The sequence below is a fragment of the Thalassophryne amazonica genome, chromosome 21 (assembly GCF_902500255.1).
Source record: "Thalassophryne amazonica chromosome 21, fThaAma1.1, whole genome shotgun sequence".
Lineage (NCBI taxonomy): Eukaryota > Metazoa > Chordata > Actinopteri > Batrachoidiformes > Batrachoididae > Thalassophryne > Thalassophryne amazonica.
The window spans coordinates 25,487,500-25,506,022 of NC_047123.1; the positions used below are offsets into that span (position 1 = coordinate 25,487,500).

At 39.2% G+C, this 18,523-nt stretch overlaps 1 protein-coding gene and 2 pseudogenes across 1 annotated transcript; 1 reads left to right on the forward strand and 2 right to left on the reverse strand.

Annotated features, from left to right (window-relative positions):
• Positions 1-2,070: 2,070 nt before the first annotated feature.
• Positions 2,071-5,231, forward strand: LOC117503261 (inactive serine protease 35-like). The gene is given in 3 exon segments (XM_034162469.1): positions 2,071-2,338; positions 2,781-3,886; positions 3,889-5,231. Coding segments are annotated over 2 exon segments (1,395 nt in total). The 5' UTR covers positions 2,071-2,338; positions 2,781-2,784; the 3' UTR covers positions 4,182-5,231.
• Positions 5,232-7,477: 2,246 nt separating this feature from the next.
• LOC117503595 lies at positions 7,478-10,696 on the reverse strand (annotated as a pseudogene).
• A 2,774-nt stretch (positions 10,697-13,470) lies between these two features.
• LOC117502709 overlaps positions 13,471-18,523 on the reverse strand; it is a 48,005-nt pseudogene continuing 42,952 nt past the window's right edge.

The following is an 18,523-nucleotide window of genomic DNA, read 5'->3' on the forward strand; positions in this document are numbered from 1 at the left end:
TCACAGGCAAATTAGGTGCTTTTCAGATCATTTACATTGTGCCGAAGCATTACAATTTTCTTCCATTTTTTGTTGACATAGTGGTGATAATGACTCAGCAAGTTAGGCTATCATGATACAAAGGCAGTTTTTCCCCCCACACTTTGCTCATGTTTACCACAAAAAACATGTTTTAACCCCACTTCATGCTGGTTTTGTTGCTTGGAGGATGACTCATTGAAATCTGGTACAAATATTTTTTGCCTGGTTTGAAATAGAGACTATTTAAATTTGGACTGTCTTTGTGTAAAGGGGCAGAACAAAGAAATAAGAAAGTTTGTGATAATATAACAGATTATCATGACAGCTGATATAAAACTGAGCTGACACTTGTTTGTACTTGTTATATCTGTGTGAACCATTTCTTAAGTGATAAAGTTGACCTGTAAATCTCAAGACATCATCTCCCAACTCCACTGGCTGAACTATCAACTATCAACCACTCATTGTTGGAAGATGTTCTGTATAAACTCAAAACAAACAAACAAGAAATGTGTTGAAAACAGCTCTCTGATAAACTCTCATGCAGTTTTTACTTGATATACATTTCTTCTTAACCCTCTGGAGTTCAGGTTATAATTGGCCCTTTGTGACTACTTTTGGTTTTACCTTCATAATTTACCTTAAAAACTGTTTACTTTGCCTTGTTTGGTGTAATTTTCTTTTCAGCACAACCTCACCTGTGTGACTTTACAGTTTTTCTTTCATTCTGACATGCTGTATTAACACGATGAACCTAAATTCACAGAAAAACATAAAATCTGAATAGAATTTGTTTTACTGTGAAAACAGTAAAAATGTTCAACAAATCATTTTTATAACTTAGAATGCAAATATGAGTTGTAAATTTCAAAAACATATGTACAACTGTAGCAAACAACAACAAGTTATATACAACTATTTACATTAAAATGCAGAAAATGCTTTGGGCATTTTTTTGTACAACTACTTACAAAACAATAAGATGCCACACAAATTGTGCCACTCAAAAACCTCACCCACAGGAGTGTCACTCCTCCTGTTGTCCACTGGGAGGCAGTGTTGGTACTTTAGTCTGCCTTTGGTGGTGTTTTGTCCAGTGTCCTCAGCAACCAACCCATGTGATTGGTTTAGGTCATGGTTTTTCTACTAGTGATGAAGTCATGTTTTCCCCCCCTCCCCCTCTCCTGCAGCCATGTGGAGCTGACTCATCAAGGGAGAGTCCCATTTGGTGTGGTGTTCTGCAAATACCTGCACCAAACATAAACCTAATATTCAGGAAAAAGCATCCCGTAAATAATTATTTATGATTCAATTTGTAATCGGCCTATCAACAGAATTTAAAACTGGTATATGGTTTGAAGTCTGCAGTTTCAACACATTCAAACAGAGACTCAGACTGCGGTAAATTGGATGTTAGGTCCACTTAATTCGGTCACGTGACATTGATGCAGAGACGCGTCAGACGACTCCAGAGGGTTAATGAATTAAATTACCTTTTCCCCCGCTGTCTATACATCTACTATGGTTTATTGAATTTTTAAAATTCCACCGACGAGGCAATGTTTTTAATTTTTATGTGTCTGTCTACACTGTAAAATAGCTAATTTAACTAAATTACATTAAATAACAGTTGGTGCCACTTAATTTTATATATATATATATATATATATATATATATATATATATATATATATATATATATAATTGACCCGTGCTGATTAGTTTCAACACATTTTTGAGTTACATTAACTTACCAGGTTTTATAATTTGCCTGTCTCTTAGTTACTGTCAGTTACATTATATCTGTTGGAGTTGTAGACCTTGAGCTATGGAAGAACTCATTACATTTATTTATTTATTTTTGTGGGATTTGATGATGCAAAACTGTTTTAATGATCTGATTTGTTTTTGGTGTTATAGTCCTTTATGGTTTGCACTTTTGTGAGTCATATTTTACAGCCTCATCTCAGAAAACAGTATGATAAGTAAATTTATTTGGAGGCAGGGGGGTAAATCTATCTGTAATCCTCAAATAACACCTAAATTCCTCTCCACGTGGCTCAGCTTCCACCCTAAAATGTCATCATGTCATCAGAAACTTCACTCCTTTTTCATCTCGTGCACCGAACAGCTCCCTCCTCTGCCTCTTCCTCAACTTTTTTTTTCTTTGTCTACATCACTTGCAGATTTCTGCAAGACTTGAGTCCGGGATTTAATGGAAGCCAGTCTGCTGGAAGCTTTTTGGACAGAGTGAGCTTTTGCATTCCTCACATCTGCAATATTTTCTGGAAATTGCTGGCTTCCTGAATGTTTACAGGTAGGTGCATTTTGGAGTTTGCGTTTGTTACTTTTATTTATTTATTTATTTATTGCAAAACTTATGCATGAACTTGAAATTCTTATAAACTCAAAATCATCCCTTCTTTTAAATGTTATTTACAAAACCCAGCAATTTTTATATCACAAATATATCATACTATCTCCATTATTTCAAATATTTTTTTGAAAAGGTGATTTTCCTCCTTTTGTCCCAAAACAACTATTAAAGTGAGCTTTACTCAATTACACTGATATTCACCTTATATGAAACCACAATAATCTCATATTCGAAGTTAATTTTAAATAAAATGGCACAAACTGCTCATACTGGGCTGTACTTTTGCTGTTTAGAATTTAAGTGTTGGCGCCCTCTGCTGGCCACATACACAATAAGCCTGGAATTTGATAGTTCTATAATATGTTTCTTTGTCTCTTCTCAGTGGGATGGACCTTAAATACTTCTGTCTGCTGCTCTGTGCAGCTGTTCTGACAATTTCTGGGATTTCTGGTGAAGATAAGAATGGTACCGCGTCCAGATGGACCAGGCAGAGCATCCCACTCCTAGTGGACACACACACACAGGTTTTAAACACCCCTTTATTCAAAGGACAGGATGAAGATGAAGAAAAGGGAGGTATGAATAGACTCTGTGGAATAGAGTGTCAAAGTCGGCTACCGAATATGGATCAGAGAGAGCAAGAAAGGATTCTCGGCTATCAGACAATGTATGAGAACAGTACTGTCACGCGTACATGTGTTGTTTTAGAAGGTTTTAATGAGATGTCCCAAGGTAGCCTGGATTGCCCCTCAACACGCACCCGTAGAAAACGCCACATCTACGGAGCAGATGGCCGGTTTGTGATCTCCAACTCACATTTCAGCACTAATTACCCATTTTCGACCGCCGTACGTCTCTCCTCAGGGTGCTCTGGAGTCCTTATATCACCAAGTCACGTACTAACAGCGGCCAGCTGCATCCATGATGGGCAGGACTACCTTCAGACTGCCAGACAACTTAAAGTAGGATTGCTCCAGCTTAAGGTAAAAAGAAGAGGAGGCAAAAAGAGAAAAGGACGGCGCAGAGGTGGGAGCATTGGCGAGGAGAAAGGAGTGCTAATGGAGGAAGGTGAAGGAAGGAATAATATAGAAGGAGATATAGGGAGAGGGCAAAAGAGAGGGAAAGGCAGGAGGCAAAGAGGAAGAACGGGGCACGGGGTGGAAGGTGAAGGTGAGTTTGGGACAGGAGGGAACCAAAAAAGGCGAAGGCTCAACCGTGTCCGACGTGGTACTGAAGCCAGACAGGTGCCTGTTTTCCGCTGGACCCCCGTCAAACAAACCCAAATCCCCCAAGGATGGATCCACAACACGAGCTCAAGCCACTCCCCTGACTATAATTATGCCGTCCTGGAACTGAAACGACGCGCCAAGCAAAGGTTTATGAAGCTCGGAATTGTTCCGTCTGATGTTCCGCTGACACGGATCCACTTCTCGGGCTACGACGCTGACAGAAGTCTCCTGGACGGCCACAGGAATGAGAAAGTAGTGTATCGTTTTGTTCTGTGGCAGAAGAGTCTGATGATTTGATGTACCAGCGCTGTGACGCTGAACCAGGTGCGACAGGTGCAGGCGTGTACGTTCGTCTGAGACAACTGGGGGGAGATGGAGCAAGAAAGGGGAGTTGGCAGAGGAGGATAATTGGGGTATTCTCAGGCCATCACCAGGTGGATATGGATGGGGGTGGGCAGCAGGACTATAATGTGGCAGTGAGGATCACCGCTCCCAAATATGCCCAGATCTGCCACTGGATCCACGGAGACCCCAAACTTTGCAAAGAGCTTTGAACTGCAGAGTCAAGAAACACTCTACGGCTGTTCTACAGACACATTCGAGTAGAATTCAAGATGAAGCATGTTCAGTCATAGTTTGTCAGGCCATAGATTAATCCAGTATGTCCCTGATTTTGGAACTGAAACGTTTTCCCATCTGTCTGTCAATTTTAGAGATGTTTGAAAGAACTTTGCCTTTTTAAGAAGAGTCCCATTCCCCCAAAACACCAACCTTTCTTTGCCATGTAAAAATAATTACTCACCAGTATAGCACTAATTCCATCACAGTTTTACATTAGAGAGAAATGTTATATGCATAATGACAATCATTCGAATTAAAGTGCAATCATTTAAATAGGATCCTAAAAATACATTGTATTGATAACATGCGTTTTTTTGTTAGTCAGTTCAGAAGTCATACAACAGTTGCCACAAACTGCACAAATAATATCAAAAAGGGCTCTAAATACAATCTACTCTTCAATCTGATCCATATTATTGCTGGTAAAAAACTAACAAGCTACATTCAGTTCATGTGACATTTAAAGCTACAGTGTGCAGGGTTCAGTGTCATCTAGTGGTGAGGTTGCAGATTGCATTATGTCATCGCAGGTCGTGATTTTGTTTCTCTTCAAATGTTCTTCTTCTTTGGCGATGGGGATTCATGCTCCTTTGCCTTCTCTTGCACTAGGCAATATGTATGAGCTTCCATTTCCCAAAAAAAATCAAGGTTCTCAACCATGTTAGCCTACATTAGCATCCAATAGGTGGTGTCTCGGGCAATAATGGCTGATTACCTTTTCTTTCTCTTCGACTGCAGCAAAATTCCAAAAGCAGAGTAAGTATGTCCCATTTGGGCCTCTGTATCAACATGGCAGTCCAACATGACAGCCTCCATTGTTGGGGGCAACCATGTAGATAAAGTAGGTTAATGTTTATGTTATGAATAATTAGCAATCATCCCCATTCGTTTGTCATTTTCATTTTTATTTTTCAATACTTTGCATTGCTACAATGTTTTGAGATGAACTTAAGTTGGAAATAAAGAACCTTCTGAATAGTGAACACTTCATGTACATTTTTTTTTTTCTTTTGCAGCACTTTGACAAGTGGGAGTATTGACACCACATTCCAGTTGCATCCACAAATAGTTCATTGTATTGCATTTATTTTCCACCCCAAATTATATAAGCTGTCATCTCATGTGGACACAGAAAGACCACCTTGAAAGTATCCTATACTAGATTGACCAGTTGCTATGATGCAGTAATACTCCACACCAGCAGATGGCACAATAGCACCCTCTGGGAAATAATTTTATTTAGTGCTTCTTCTGAATGTAAGTGGATGCCCCTTGATCGTAACATCAGAGGGCACTGTAGAAATGGTGACATAGTTTTTGTGGGACAAAGGCTCCAACAAAACCTATAACCCTTCGATTTGTTTTTGTTTTAAATAATTTGGTACTTGGTGATGAAGCCTTGTTTTTTTTTTTTTGTTTTTTTTTGGCTTCCAAATTAACTTTTTCTTTTAATGCTGCCAATGATTGTGCAACAACCCTTACCAAAAAATAGTACTGATAAGTATATAAAAAGTAAACTAGAAGTATACTTGAAACATACTTGCATATACTACTTTTTGGTAAGGGAACTAGGTCGCAATGGTGGTATTGGGTCCAATTGGCCAAACAAAATAGCTTTTTTCCAAACTTTGAATTAGAAAAATAAAAAGTAATGTCAAAAAATATTCTAAAAAGCATGCCAATTTGAAGACATTTGTTACATGATTTATGTATTTATAAAGATTTTTTTATTATAAGCATATGCCAGTCCAGCAATGAATGTCTATGACAGACAAATCTTAAAGTGTCACTGACAAGTATATGCACAGTGATGCATTAGCTGCACAGGAAGGTATGAAAATGTCAAAGAATGACAATGGAAAATCAAGTTAACTTCATCAAGGTGACTTTCTCAAAATGCACATCTATCACAGGAGAACAATGTATATGGAAACATTGGCAGAGTGGTGAGACAAACCTTACTGGATGGATAAAAGTGGGTGGGAAAAGGACAATAATGCAGCTCTCAAACTCGTATCATAAAGGTGATAACAATAAATAATAACTTTATTGATATAGCACTTTTTTTGTTTGAAATTATATAGTTCATGTGCTTTAACATTAATAGATACACATAAGATAAGTGAATGTAGTTCAAAATAAATAAAGCACAAAACTTAAAAAAAAAAAAAAAAAAACAGTTTGAAGCTGTATGGCCTTTGGGTTTTTTAGATGTAAGCCAAAAAAAAAAAAAAAAAAAAAAAAAAAAAATTGAATGAATGAATGAATTTATTTATTAGGCACACAAATCAACAACAACAAAAATTCATAACAAAACAACTCATGAATGTACCCATGTGATAGAAAGGGTGAGGGCATTAGTAAAGCTTATAAATACCCATCCCTTATACTATAAAAATAAGAAATGTATACGCACATATATACATGCATGCACACATAAACACAATTACATAAATATGTATATAATTTTCTTTGGCACCACTATAATTTTATTTCTTGCCATTTAAATAATGGATTCAAAATATGATTGAAATTTGTGCTGTCTGGAAATGATTTAGAATTTCTACCCCTGAAGGGGAGAAATTCGAGCGACCAGATGCCATGAACTCCTGGCTGCTATCTTAAACAAAATAATCCAAGATGGATGAAAACACTCCAAACATCTTATTCTGCATAAATCGAATATGTTTCTCATATTTTGTAACAGCTTGCAAGACATCAGCTCTTTTAAATCTAAAAATGCTGATTTGTAGCCAGATAACACCTCTGATGTGAAAAGGAATCTTACAGATGCTAGCGTGCACTTCCTGGGAACATGCATCAGCCAAGTGGGGGTCAGGTCACAGGTAATCTCAGAAACACACGCATGCACACACGTGCTTCCTCCTGCACTCCATCTGCGTGACACAGTCAGATGGAAAGAACAATATTTGCTATGGAATTCCCCCAAACCCAAGAAAAATATGTTCTCTTTATTCAAATGAGCTGTAATTTTGCAAAAAGTTACAAAAATAAACCTACATTATGATGCTTGGATTTCAGTAGAAACTAAATTTTGTCAGTTTTGTGAAATTTGAAAGGCCATACAGCTTTAACATGAACCTTAAAATGTATGATTACATTACAGCACACTTGGCAAACACCAAAGGTGGAGTTACATACAAGACAGTTGATATCCAACTCAAAAGAACGGGTCCAGCTCAGGGTGGCATCAGAGTTGGCAGCCACTGGTACCGATATATGATGACCACCGTGGATTTTTTTCATCACCTTGGAATAATTAGGAGGTCCCACTTGTCTGAGATTCTGCATGACAACATTTATGTTTAAATATGTTTTTGCACATGATGCGTATCTTCTGAGAAGCAAACGCATAAAGGAGTGGATTCAGGCAGCTGTGCAAAAACACCACTGCTGTAGCAATATTCTGCATTTTCACACAAAAGCTCAGCAACATGACATTATTCAGCAAAACTGACACCACAATCACCACATTAGTGACATGATACGGTGCCCACAGAACAAAAAACATTCAAATGATGGCGGTGACGACCCATGTTGTCTGTGGATGGTTAAAAAAATGCTGCCTGGTTCACACTTCTATGAATGCGAATATATGCAAATGTCACAAGAGAAAAGGGAACAATAAATTCCAGTATGGATTCTGTCAGCAGCCAGGCTACATATTGGGTGTTAGAAGAGTATATCAGTTCGCAGTGTGACTTTTGCTCCTTTTTCTTCAGATGTGCCTTCATGAGATCCAGATATTTTTAAGCTCTCTTAATAAACCTGGTTATCGTGAAAGTTGCTAAATGGGTTTTGTTATAGCAGGTGCTCACTGAGCAACATCTATTCTCACTTTTATTTTGAAGGAGAATGCAGTGTGCCACACTTCTCTCAACCTACCAGCAATTCATTTACTCAAAAACAAAAACATCCTTTATATTAGCTGTCGACTATCTATTAAATTGCAAAAAGAGCGATGAAGGAAGTTTTGCAAATTTTCTGTGCTTAAAACCACAAACAAATGTTGGAAATATATAAAAAATAAAACACAAAATATGTATTTAATATTTTTTTAATGTGGATCTAAAGTACCATATTTTCTGAAGTACAAATTGCATCTGAAACTTATATTCAGGTGTGACTTATATACACTAAAAAAAATCATGTGTTTGATATTTGTAATAATAATCATATAACTATTTGGAACTTTTTACTATACTGTACTATACTATACTTTGCTTGAGCTGCTGCCCCCACGACCCGACTCCGGATAAAGCGGAAGAAAATGGATGGATGGATGGATGGATGTAAAAAATCATTGTGTTTCCGTTAAAGGTGTTGACATTTGGAATAACTGTAAATTACTTGGTACCTTAGTTGGCTTTAAAAGGCTTTACAAAAATAATAAAATTACTTGTGATATGTTGAAAATTAGGTTTACCGATTGTGTTATTATGTTTGGGATTGTGCACTATTGCTTGTTTGGTTGTGTTTTGAAATTATAATGCATTGATTAAGTTATATTGTTCATGCACATTTCTTTGGTATTGTTGTTATAAGTATCTATATTTATATATGTATAATTTTTTATTTTTTAATGATATAAGGGGAGGGTATTTATAAGCTTCACTTCTGCCTACACCCTTTCGGACACATGGGCACACTGTTAAGTGTTCTTTTTATGACTTTTTGTTATTGATCTGTGTGCCGAATAATAAATTCATTCATTCATTCATATCAAAAGCACTAAACAAAACAACCTCCAATATAACAGAATAAATGGCAGCAATAAAAAGTAGACTTCAACAATGCACAAAAATCCCAATGAATGAGCTGAAAATACAGAAAAAGGGTACGAACTTATGTTTTTTTTTCTCTTTAAGAGGGCTTTTTTAACAGGTGAGACTTATATGGAAATACAGTAGTTTGTCAAAAAGGAGACACAGTTTGTGTATGGAGAGTTTGAATGCAAAACTCATTTTTTAAATGTAATAAAATGCATTTAAAGTGGTGATTCAAGCAAACCTCATTAGAAAATGTCCAGATTTCCATCAGTAAAATGTAAGTGGTATGTTCAAATTGTAATATTTACTCATATGTTTACCTCAACTAAAATTTGTGTTGCATCTGAGCTCTTCAGAGATGTTCAGAATGTACACACCAATCTGAGTTTTGGAAAGGAGAGGCTGAGAAGAGAAAAAGGACACATGTTTTATAGATTACACAAAGGCACCCTGAGTTCAAACTGGATCATAGTTATGAAAAATAATGGCACTTAGGAGTATCCAAAACACTGGTTTTATTCTCTGTCGATGTACTTTTTTCCAATTAAACTTGCAGTAAACTGAAAAGCTTTATCTTATTTGCACATTGTACGTGTATCAGTTGGTTAACAGTGAGACAATTCGGTGGGCTGACTGAGTTTCCCTCGTGACACCATTTGCATTTAAAATCCATTTTCAACATGGTGCAGATCTTTCCAGAGGCGAAAGCATAAAGGAGTGGATCCAAGCAGCTGTTCACAAATGTCAGCGATGCAGCAATTCTCCAGTATTTCTCATAGAGTTCCAACAGGTTGTTGTTTCTCCGCCAACTTCACTCCCACAGCCACCATACTCACTACATGATACGGAGTCCACAGAAGGAAAAAGGCCACCATGATACTGGTGATGAGGCATGTTGTCTGTGGATTGTTAAAGAACACTGCCTGGTTCACGCTTTGTAATGCGAATGTACGCCAATGTCACCACAGAAAACGGAAACACGAACGCCAACAAGGTTTCCGACAGGAACACGGCCGCAAACTGGGTTTTGGAGGAGAACTCGTGATCGCAGTACAGTGGCTCCTCTTTGCTCACCTCTCGAACAACCACGTTGGGGATGGAGAAGATCAATGCGATAATCCACAGGCCAACCACCAGCCAAATCATTTTCCCATCTTGTCCAGCCATCTCTTCTGGTGCAACCACCTAAAGGTAGCGCTGAATGCTCAGAGCCGTAACAGACAGCAGGCTACAGAAAATACTGCAGTACAGAACACAGGAAACCACCTTACATGCCACCCTACCAAAGATCCAATCGTTCAGCAAAGCATAAATCCATATAGGTAGGGTACTCAGGCAGAGGGATCTGACACGGCCAAATTAGTCATCAAACACTGGCTCAGGGTGGACAGGTGCTCCCTGTTTGGTCTGAGGATGATCACCGCTATGTTGCCAGGAACTCCCACCACAAAGCAAAAGGAGATTTTCACCACTGGTACCAGACGGTTGAGAGATACAGGATGAATGTTGGCGGTGTATTTAGAGTGACGGCCGTACCGTTGAGCTGGTCCATGTTGCAGTTTTCTGGTGACTGTGCAAAGAGGAACATGTGATACAGATATGTACAGTTGGGCTTCAACTGAACTGAACTTCTCCTTCAGCAGAAATGCATGAATCATGTGACTGTTCTACAAGTACACGCCCTCCTTTGGTCTTTGTTGGTGGCAAAAATTAATCAAATTAATGGCTTTTTTTTGGTGGCTGTGAATAGAAAATCTCAAACTTAGATTTTTTTTTTTTTTTACAATTCCAGATACAAATTCTCAGTACTATAGGTAATAGTACCTGCAGACATTAATACAGTAAGGCAATCTGACATTTGAGCCTGCTGACCTCGATTTTCACTTAATTGATGGACATCTGAGTGACCTTGCCTGGGCAATCTGGAATGTGTCACATTTGTCTCAAATTGTGTTGAAAATAAAATTCTTTGACCTTGACATTTGCTAAAACTAATTCTTTAAGGACAATTTTGGGGTCACCCTTCATTGGTATACCAATTTGGTAGAACATAGCAAAAGGAACTGGAGGAGGAGTTAGGTCAACAAAAACAGACCTTGATCTCAATTAATGCAGTGAATTTGACCTTGCTGGGCATTCCAGACCCGCTACATTAGTGGCAAGTTGGTTAAACTCAGAGAGAAATATTTTTGACCATTCACCCCCAATCACCTTGACCTTTGTCACAACAAACCCTTGAAGGGCAATTTTGAGGTAACTCATCCACTACAGTTGTTTGAAATTAGCCAAAGAGTTTGGAGATGGGGGAAAAACTACGGAATAAACCAACATTTTGAACTTTGATTTCCAGTGACCTTGCCCTTGCCCAAATAAATCCCTTGAGAGTAATTATAGGGTCAACTTACACCCACACAACATAATTTGCCATCCCAACTCATTAAGATTGTTTAAAACCAATTCCTGGGTAGATTTGTCTCTCATCCTTGTTTTGCTGGAAAACAAATCTGAGGTTTTTTTTTTTTTTAAACAGCATTAGTCTTTCTGCAGAATTTTTTATTTATTCTGACTCCTCAGTCTATCCTGAGAAGTCTACCAAGGACTGGATAGACAGTTTGTATTGTCATAAGCAACAATTCAAATAAATACCGAAACAAATGTATAAAACCTGATCAGTGATGAGCCATGACGGTGTTTTAGATCAGTGTATTCGTATTTTATTGCATCTCATTTGGATTCACATGCACGTGGGGAGAAGGGGTGAGGACGATGGTATCCATACCTCCAGTTGCTCAAATCAAAACAGGCTTCGAATAATAAGCAAACATTATTTGTACACTCTTTTGTTTTATCTTTCATATTCATCTTTATTTTCTTTCAACACTTTGTACCATCACAATGGATACAGTCACTTTTTAAATAAACACCACAGAGAACAGCGCATACGAGGTCTGTCAATAAAGTATAGGTCCTTTTTATTTTTTTCAAAAACTATATGGATTTCATTCATATGTTTTTACGTCAGACATGCTTGAACCCTCGTGCGCATGCGTGAGTTTTTCCACGCCTGTCGGTGACGTCATTCGCCTGTGAGCACTCCTTGTGGGAGGAGTCGTCCAGCCCCTCGTCGGAATTCCTTTGTCTGAGAAGTTGCTGAGAGACTGGCGCTTTGTTTGATCAAAATTTTTTCTAAACCTGTGAGACACATCGAAGTGGACACGGTTCGAAAAATTAAGCTGGTTTTCGGTGAAATTTTAACGGCTGATGAGAGATTTTGAGGTGATACTGTCGCTTTAAGGACTGGGACGTTGCGCAGCGCTCCTAGGCGCCGTCGTCAGCCTGTTCAAGCTGAAAACCTCCACATTTCAGGCTCTATTGATCCAGGATGTCGTGAGAGAACAGAAGTTTCAGAAGAAGTTGGTTTCAGCATTTTATCCAGATATTCCACTGTTAAAGGAGATTTTTTTAATGAAAGACGTGTGGACGGGTACGCGCGTTGGGACGCAGCTGGCGCGGTGCGGCGGCACAGGAAAAACACCTCCGTGTTGATAACCATTTGTAAAATCCAGGCGGCTTTTGATGGCTTTCAGTGGAGTGAGTATCTGAGAAATTGTTTAACAGTTGGGCATGTTCCAACTTGTCCTTAAGGCTTCCAACGGAGGTGTTTTTCCTGTGGTGGAGCATCGCGGCGGCTGCGAGCCGACGCTGCAATCCGCCCCGCACGTCTTTCATTTAAAAAAAATCTCCTTTAACAGTGGAATATCCGGATAAAATGCTGAAACAGACTTCTTCTGAAACTTCTGTTCTCTCATGACGTCCTGGATCAATAGAGCCTGAAATGTGGATGTTTTCAGCTTGAAACAGGCTGACGACGGCGCCTGGGAGCGCTGCACGACGTCTTGCTCCGTGGGAAGTCCTTAAAGCGTCAGTATCACCTCAAAATCTCTCAGCCGTTAAAATTTTCACCAAAAACCAGCTTAATTTTTCAAACCGTGTCCACTTCGATGTGTCTCACAGGTTTAGAAAAAATTTTGATCAAACAAAGCGCCAGTCTCTCAGCAACGTCTCAGACAAAGGAATTCCGACGAGGGGCTGGACGACTCCTCCCACAAGGAGTGCTCACAGGCGAATGACGTCACCGACAGGCGTGGAAAAACTCACGCATGCGCACGAGGGTTCAAGCATGTCTGACGTAAAAACATATGAATGAAATCCATATAGTTTTGAAAAAAATAAAAAGGACCTATACTTATGGACAGCCATCGTACTTGATTTACAACAAGAGTCCTCGTGCTGCACCAAAAAGAACCTGAGGAGGACCAAGGCCACATTCCAATTACATCAACAAATGCTTTTTTGCATCTCCCTGCCAAAAGGTGTGCATTCGCTCAAAGGCAAATGCCATCTTATGTGGGCACAGAGACAGTAAATTTCTATTTGAGAGGTTTAGAATGTAGCCCAGATTGACTCCAGCCGCTGTGATGCAGTGTTACTCCACAACAGCAGAGGGCGCAGCAGTAAACACTCTAGGCAACATATCCGTTTTAATACTTCCCAATTTTAGAACGAGATACAAGGAAGCAGGAATTTTGTCAATCCATTTGCCCCTTTATGAACCATATAATTTGTTTGCAACTAAAATAAGATATTTTTCTTTCAAAATAAAGTGTGCAATCAGCAAAATAGTCTAAAATGCATATTAGTGTGAACACAGTTTATAACTTTTTTGCATGATTCATACAATTCCTTAAAAAAAAGCTAAAATAAAAAAGAAAACTATGATAAATCCAGATTCGCAGTGCAAGTTGGACGTGTTTTCAGTGACATTTTGACTTAGTATTGTTCTGAAAATGTTGAAGTTAAAGTTAGAGGATTGACGGCCAAGTACAGCAAAGGATTTTAATGAGACAAACATAGCTCAGTATCAGGTTAAACAACGGGAAGAGAGAAGTGGCGCCGGGCTGGGGGGTTGGCCAGTGAAATTACATACACCGAACACAGTCCACATTTAACAACACAATTGTTGTCTGGGAAATGCGCAAAGAATATATCATATAGCCACCATTCCAAGTCAGCTGATGTGAAAAACCAGAATGAATCTAAATACACGGTTACTTTTTTTGTGCATTTTTCTTGTAGTATATAAGTAAAGATCAACACTGAAGTACACGCACACCCGCACGCACATAAACAGAATTTAATTTTCTGTAGGGGTTCACATTCACAGTTGTGCTACAACACTAGACTAGGGTGGGCACGATTGCATGGCCTTCGGCTGGTTAGAGGTCAGAGGGCAAGGTTTGTAGAGATGATGGCTGGTTGGAAGAGGGGGTTGGGTTTGACGCAGGAGGGGCAGTGGGGAAGTGCAGACGTCCACATTCATGGAGATCCAGACATGACGACAAACCTATGGAGAGAAGTCGGAAGAAACTGTCACGCAGAAATGCCTTGAATAAAATCTGTGAGTGAAAAGCACGATGGTGTGCGGTTCAGGCGTCATATTTCTGTCCGAACCCGACCCACATCTGAAAGAGTAGTGATCGAACCCAACCCCAACCTGACAGGCATTTTAATGTGTCTGTCTGGACCCAACCAGTTAATGTCTGTTATTAATCCCAAAGAAATCCCTGAAACAGGAAGAAAGCTGTTATATACTCTATTTTTATTTTCTTAATTAACAAAAACTAACATTTACATCATGTGAACCAGACCTGTTGGCTACCTTAGCACACAGATAAAATAAAGTCTTTTTATTTGACCAGCTAAGTCTTTCAGTTGGATTCATCATCACAGCCTGACGAATACTGTTATCCACATAAGATGGCCTTACTTCGGAAGAAGACATCGGGAATACTTAATTCCTTATCATGCAAAATTGCTTGTGAACATAGTCCTGCTTTGTCCCACCACCAACAAGAAGAAAAAGAACGTATTTTAAAAGATGAAAGTCCTTTCTGCAATTTTTTTAATGAGTGTGACAGTGCTCCATTTATTCACAATGAGCATTCACCAAAGTCATCCTTTGATCCACCATGCCAAAAAAGTATGTTAAATTACACTGTTGACATCAACAGCGACAACAACAACGTCATTCATTATGAACTGCAGAGCTCAGAGAAGCAGGGCTATGATGTCATCCTTTCAGAAAACTTTCCAAACATTCAGTGTCCTTGTGCTGACATGACCAAACCCCACTTAAACCTAAGTATTATATCTAAATATCTGACCGAACCCAGACTGACCCATCAAGTCCCATCGGGCCCAAGTCAGGTATCCACACTATTGTGCAAAAAGCCCCTCCCACTCCCACTCTTTGTATTGTGGACTGATTCAATACGTTATGATTCAGTCCAATGCATTTCTTTGTTGAATATAGATATTAATTTTCATTTTCAGTAACCTCATACAGCTACATTGCAATTTGCTACAGATTTTTTTCTTGTACTGTACTATGTTTAATCCTGGATTTATTGTAGTACAATACAAGACACATGACTGATACTGAAATTCCAGGCAAGGATATTTACTTTCTGTTTATTTCTTCCTTACTTCAACACATTACACATTGATTACATATCACTTTGGAAGATTTTAGAGTTATAGCATTGCTGCTCTCATGTGACACATCTATCTGAGACAGAAATACAGTAAAAGAGAAACCGTGTGCCAAATGTCACTGACAATTTACAGTGAAATTTTTTTGAAGGGTTGTGCAGTCGATCTAATATGTTAATGAAGCAACATGAGACGTGCAAGTACTCTTGACTATAATCCCATAAATAATTTCAAAGATACGATTTTATTTCTTAATTATTGATTTAAAAGTCCAACACATATTCAGTGACTTGGAAATGTTTATGTACCCCCCCCCCCCCCCCCCCCCCCCCGACTTGTCTCAAGAAAACTGGCTGTAAAAGTGATGATTTAATTCTTATATTTGGAATAAATTGCCTCCATCCTAATTTTTTCCCCTTTCCCAGAGGATGGTTGTGAACTTGAAAAAACTGAACCAGAAAATGGAATCATGTCCCAGTGCCGAGTATAGGGATGCAGGTGTTTGCCTGATAATCAACCAATCTGGACTTATCACAGCTGATGGCTTGTGTTGTGTCCAATCTGGACATGAGAGACAGAGTGTGTACCTTGCGCGTTTACGGCTCACTCGGCCTACATGAGTCCTTAATGTTGAGATCATCCAAAGCGTTCCTGGGCGGGGGAGGCTTTCTGGGGCTCTGACCCATCCCTGGAGACATCTGTGGACAAATGTCAATGTGAGCGCTTAAATGTCATATTAGAGGGATGTGGATGGTTGTCAGGACTTGAACTCTTTACCGGTGCTCCAGGGTAGTCCCACTGGCAGAGAAGCCTGGCCTAACCATGGGCATCATGGAGCTCCGGTGCCAGGTGCCCCGGACTTTCACAGGGAGAGACAAAAGAACACATAAGACACAGTTGGTGCTGTGCGGAGTGTGTGTGTACAGGCCACCTAAAGGCATGATTGCCCATCTTAGGTATTCCTAAATGTCCCTGCACCAATGGGACTGTTGGCCTTACCATGCTGAAGCTGGGGTGACACCCCATAAAAGGAGAGACACCCATGGGTACGGGCTACAGGTGCGGAGGGGAGGGAGAGCAAGTTGGGATGTTACTACACTACACATGACACAAGACACACACACGCACACTGCAAGGCATGACACAAATGTGACACAAACACAACAATGAACCCTCATTGGATTAACCTACAGATGACCAAATGGTGCACACACTCAGACACTGCAAACACCTCTAAATTCTTTTACACATGCACAGGAAAGCAGGAGGAAAAATGTTTTCCGATGGGAGAAGTGCAGCACACGTCAGTGTGAAACTGCCTGTATTCCCTCATTGCCATTTTAAAGGGGTCATATAGTGCAGATGGTTTTTTAATATACTTTCACACCTACATATGCCTTGTATAACATGTTAATTCTTCGTCAAAGTCCCACAATTCTATTTGTGCGTGTGTATAGGTTCTTCTGCTATAAACAAAATTTACGCCTGAAACGATTCATTTTTGATGGCTGTGACATATGTGACAGACGTCCATATTTAGACTCCTCCTTGACAAAAGTGGCATATGTCTGATATAATTTCACTGTCAATATCACATCAATCATTTTAAACGAAATCAATTGTCAGGAAAAAATTGAATTTGAGATACTGTGGATCCTTCTGCTTCTACAACGTGTATTTAAAAATGACCACAGAATATTAAGATCCAGGAGGAACATGATCCCCAGGAAGCGTTAAAGGACTTTGCTGCTTGGTCTACAGCCATTGTGACCCAAATCAGGATAAGCGTCAGAAAATGAATGAATGAATGAATAATTTGTCTACGTACATGCTGCAGGAGGCATTATTATTCAAGTTCCCTGTTACTCAGCTGCAGAGTAGGCCTGCAACTTGGGTTCAGCCCAACAAAATGTAGGAAAATTGCAACATCTTCTTCTGTGATTGGTTAGAATTGTAAACAGTTTTGCTTGTTTAACTGGGTTGAACACAACCCTGGCGTGCCGGGTGAAGAATTGCGCCTGGTGCTACACTCTGCCTGTTGCTGCCATGCGACTCCACTCCATGCTGTAAGACACAGACAACATTTACCATGGGAGCACCCCAGCTGGGGGGAGCTACCTGAGGGGCTGGGGTTCCCATTGTGAGATCTGAAACAGAGACATCAGATTAATTCGTTTTTCCAGTGCTACAAAAGACTTCATGTAAGTGAATGGGTGAACCCTGAAAATGAGAATCCGTACTTACTACTAGCCATGTTAGCCATTGTGGTGACAACGTCTCCCGCCTGAGGGGTCACTGTGGGCTTCATTACGTCCCCTAATCCATCAAATACTACAGGAGGAAGAAGAGCGGTTCAGAGATTAGCATCTTCACACTCACACAAATACTGCCAACCTTCTTTTACCACTGATCACTGCCATGACAACCAGAAGATATGTGCATGGCAACACAGACACAGGTTGCAATATGAGTATGCCACTACACAATCACAGCAAATGAAGAAAGGGGCCATATTTTGCAAAAGTGTTTTTAAAAAAAACAAAAAACCTTACACTTAGTATGTTTGAAGTTTTAAGTTAAATCTTCTTAAAGCCTCCCATATGTACAACTGGGACTGTAGATATTTGGTCCCAAAAAGTCTCATTTTACTCTACTGTGACATATGTCACAGTAGAGTAAAAAACTAATAAAAGTTACTTTATTAGTTACTTTATACAGTTACATTTTACAGTTACTTTATTAAGTTACTTTATTAGCACCTGCACTCAAAGAACTAAAATGTTGAATTTAATTGATAAAGTTAAGGTAACTTTTTCCACATAACATTGTCAATTAAATGCAAAACAATATTGTAGTTGAAATTAATTAAATCAAATGAAACATTATTACTTAAATCCCAAAAATTAACAATTGCGAGTATATTGAAAATAACT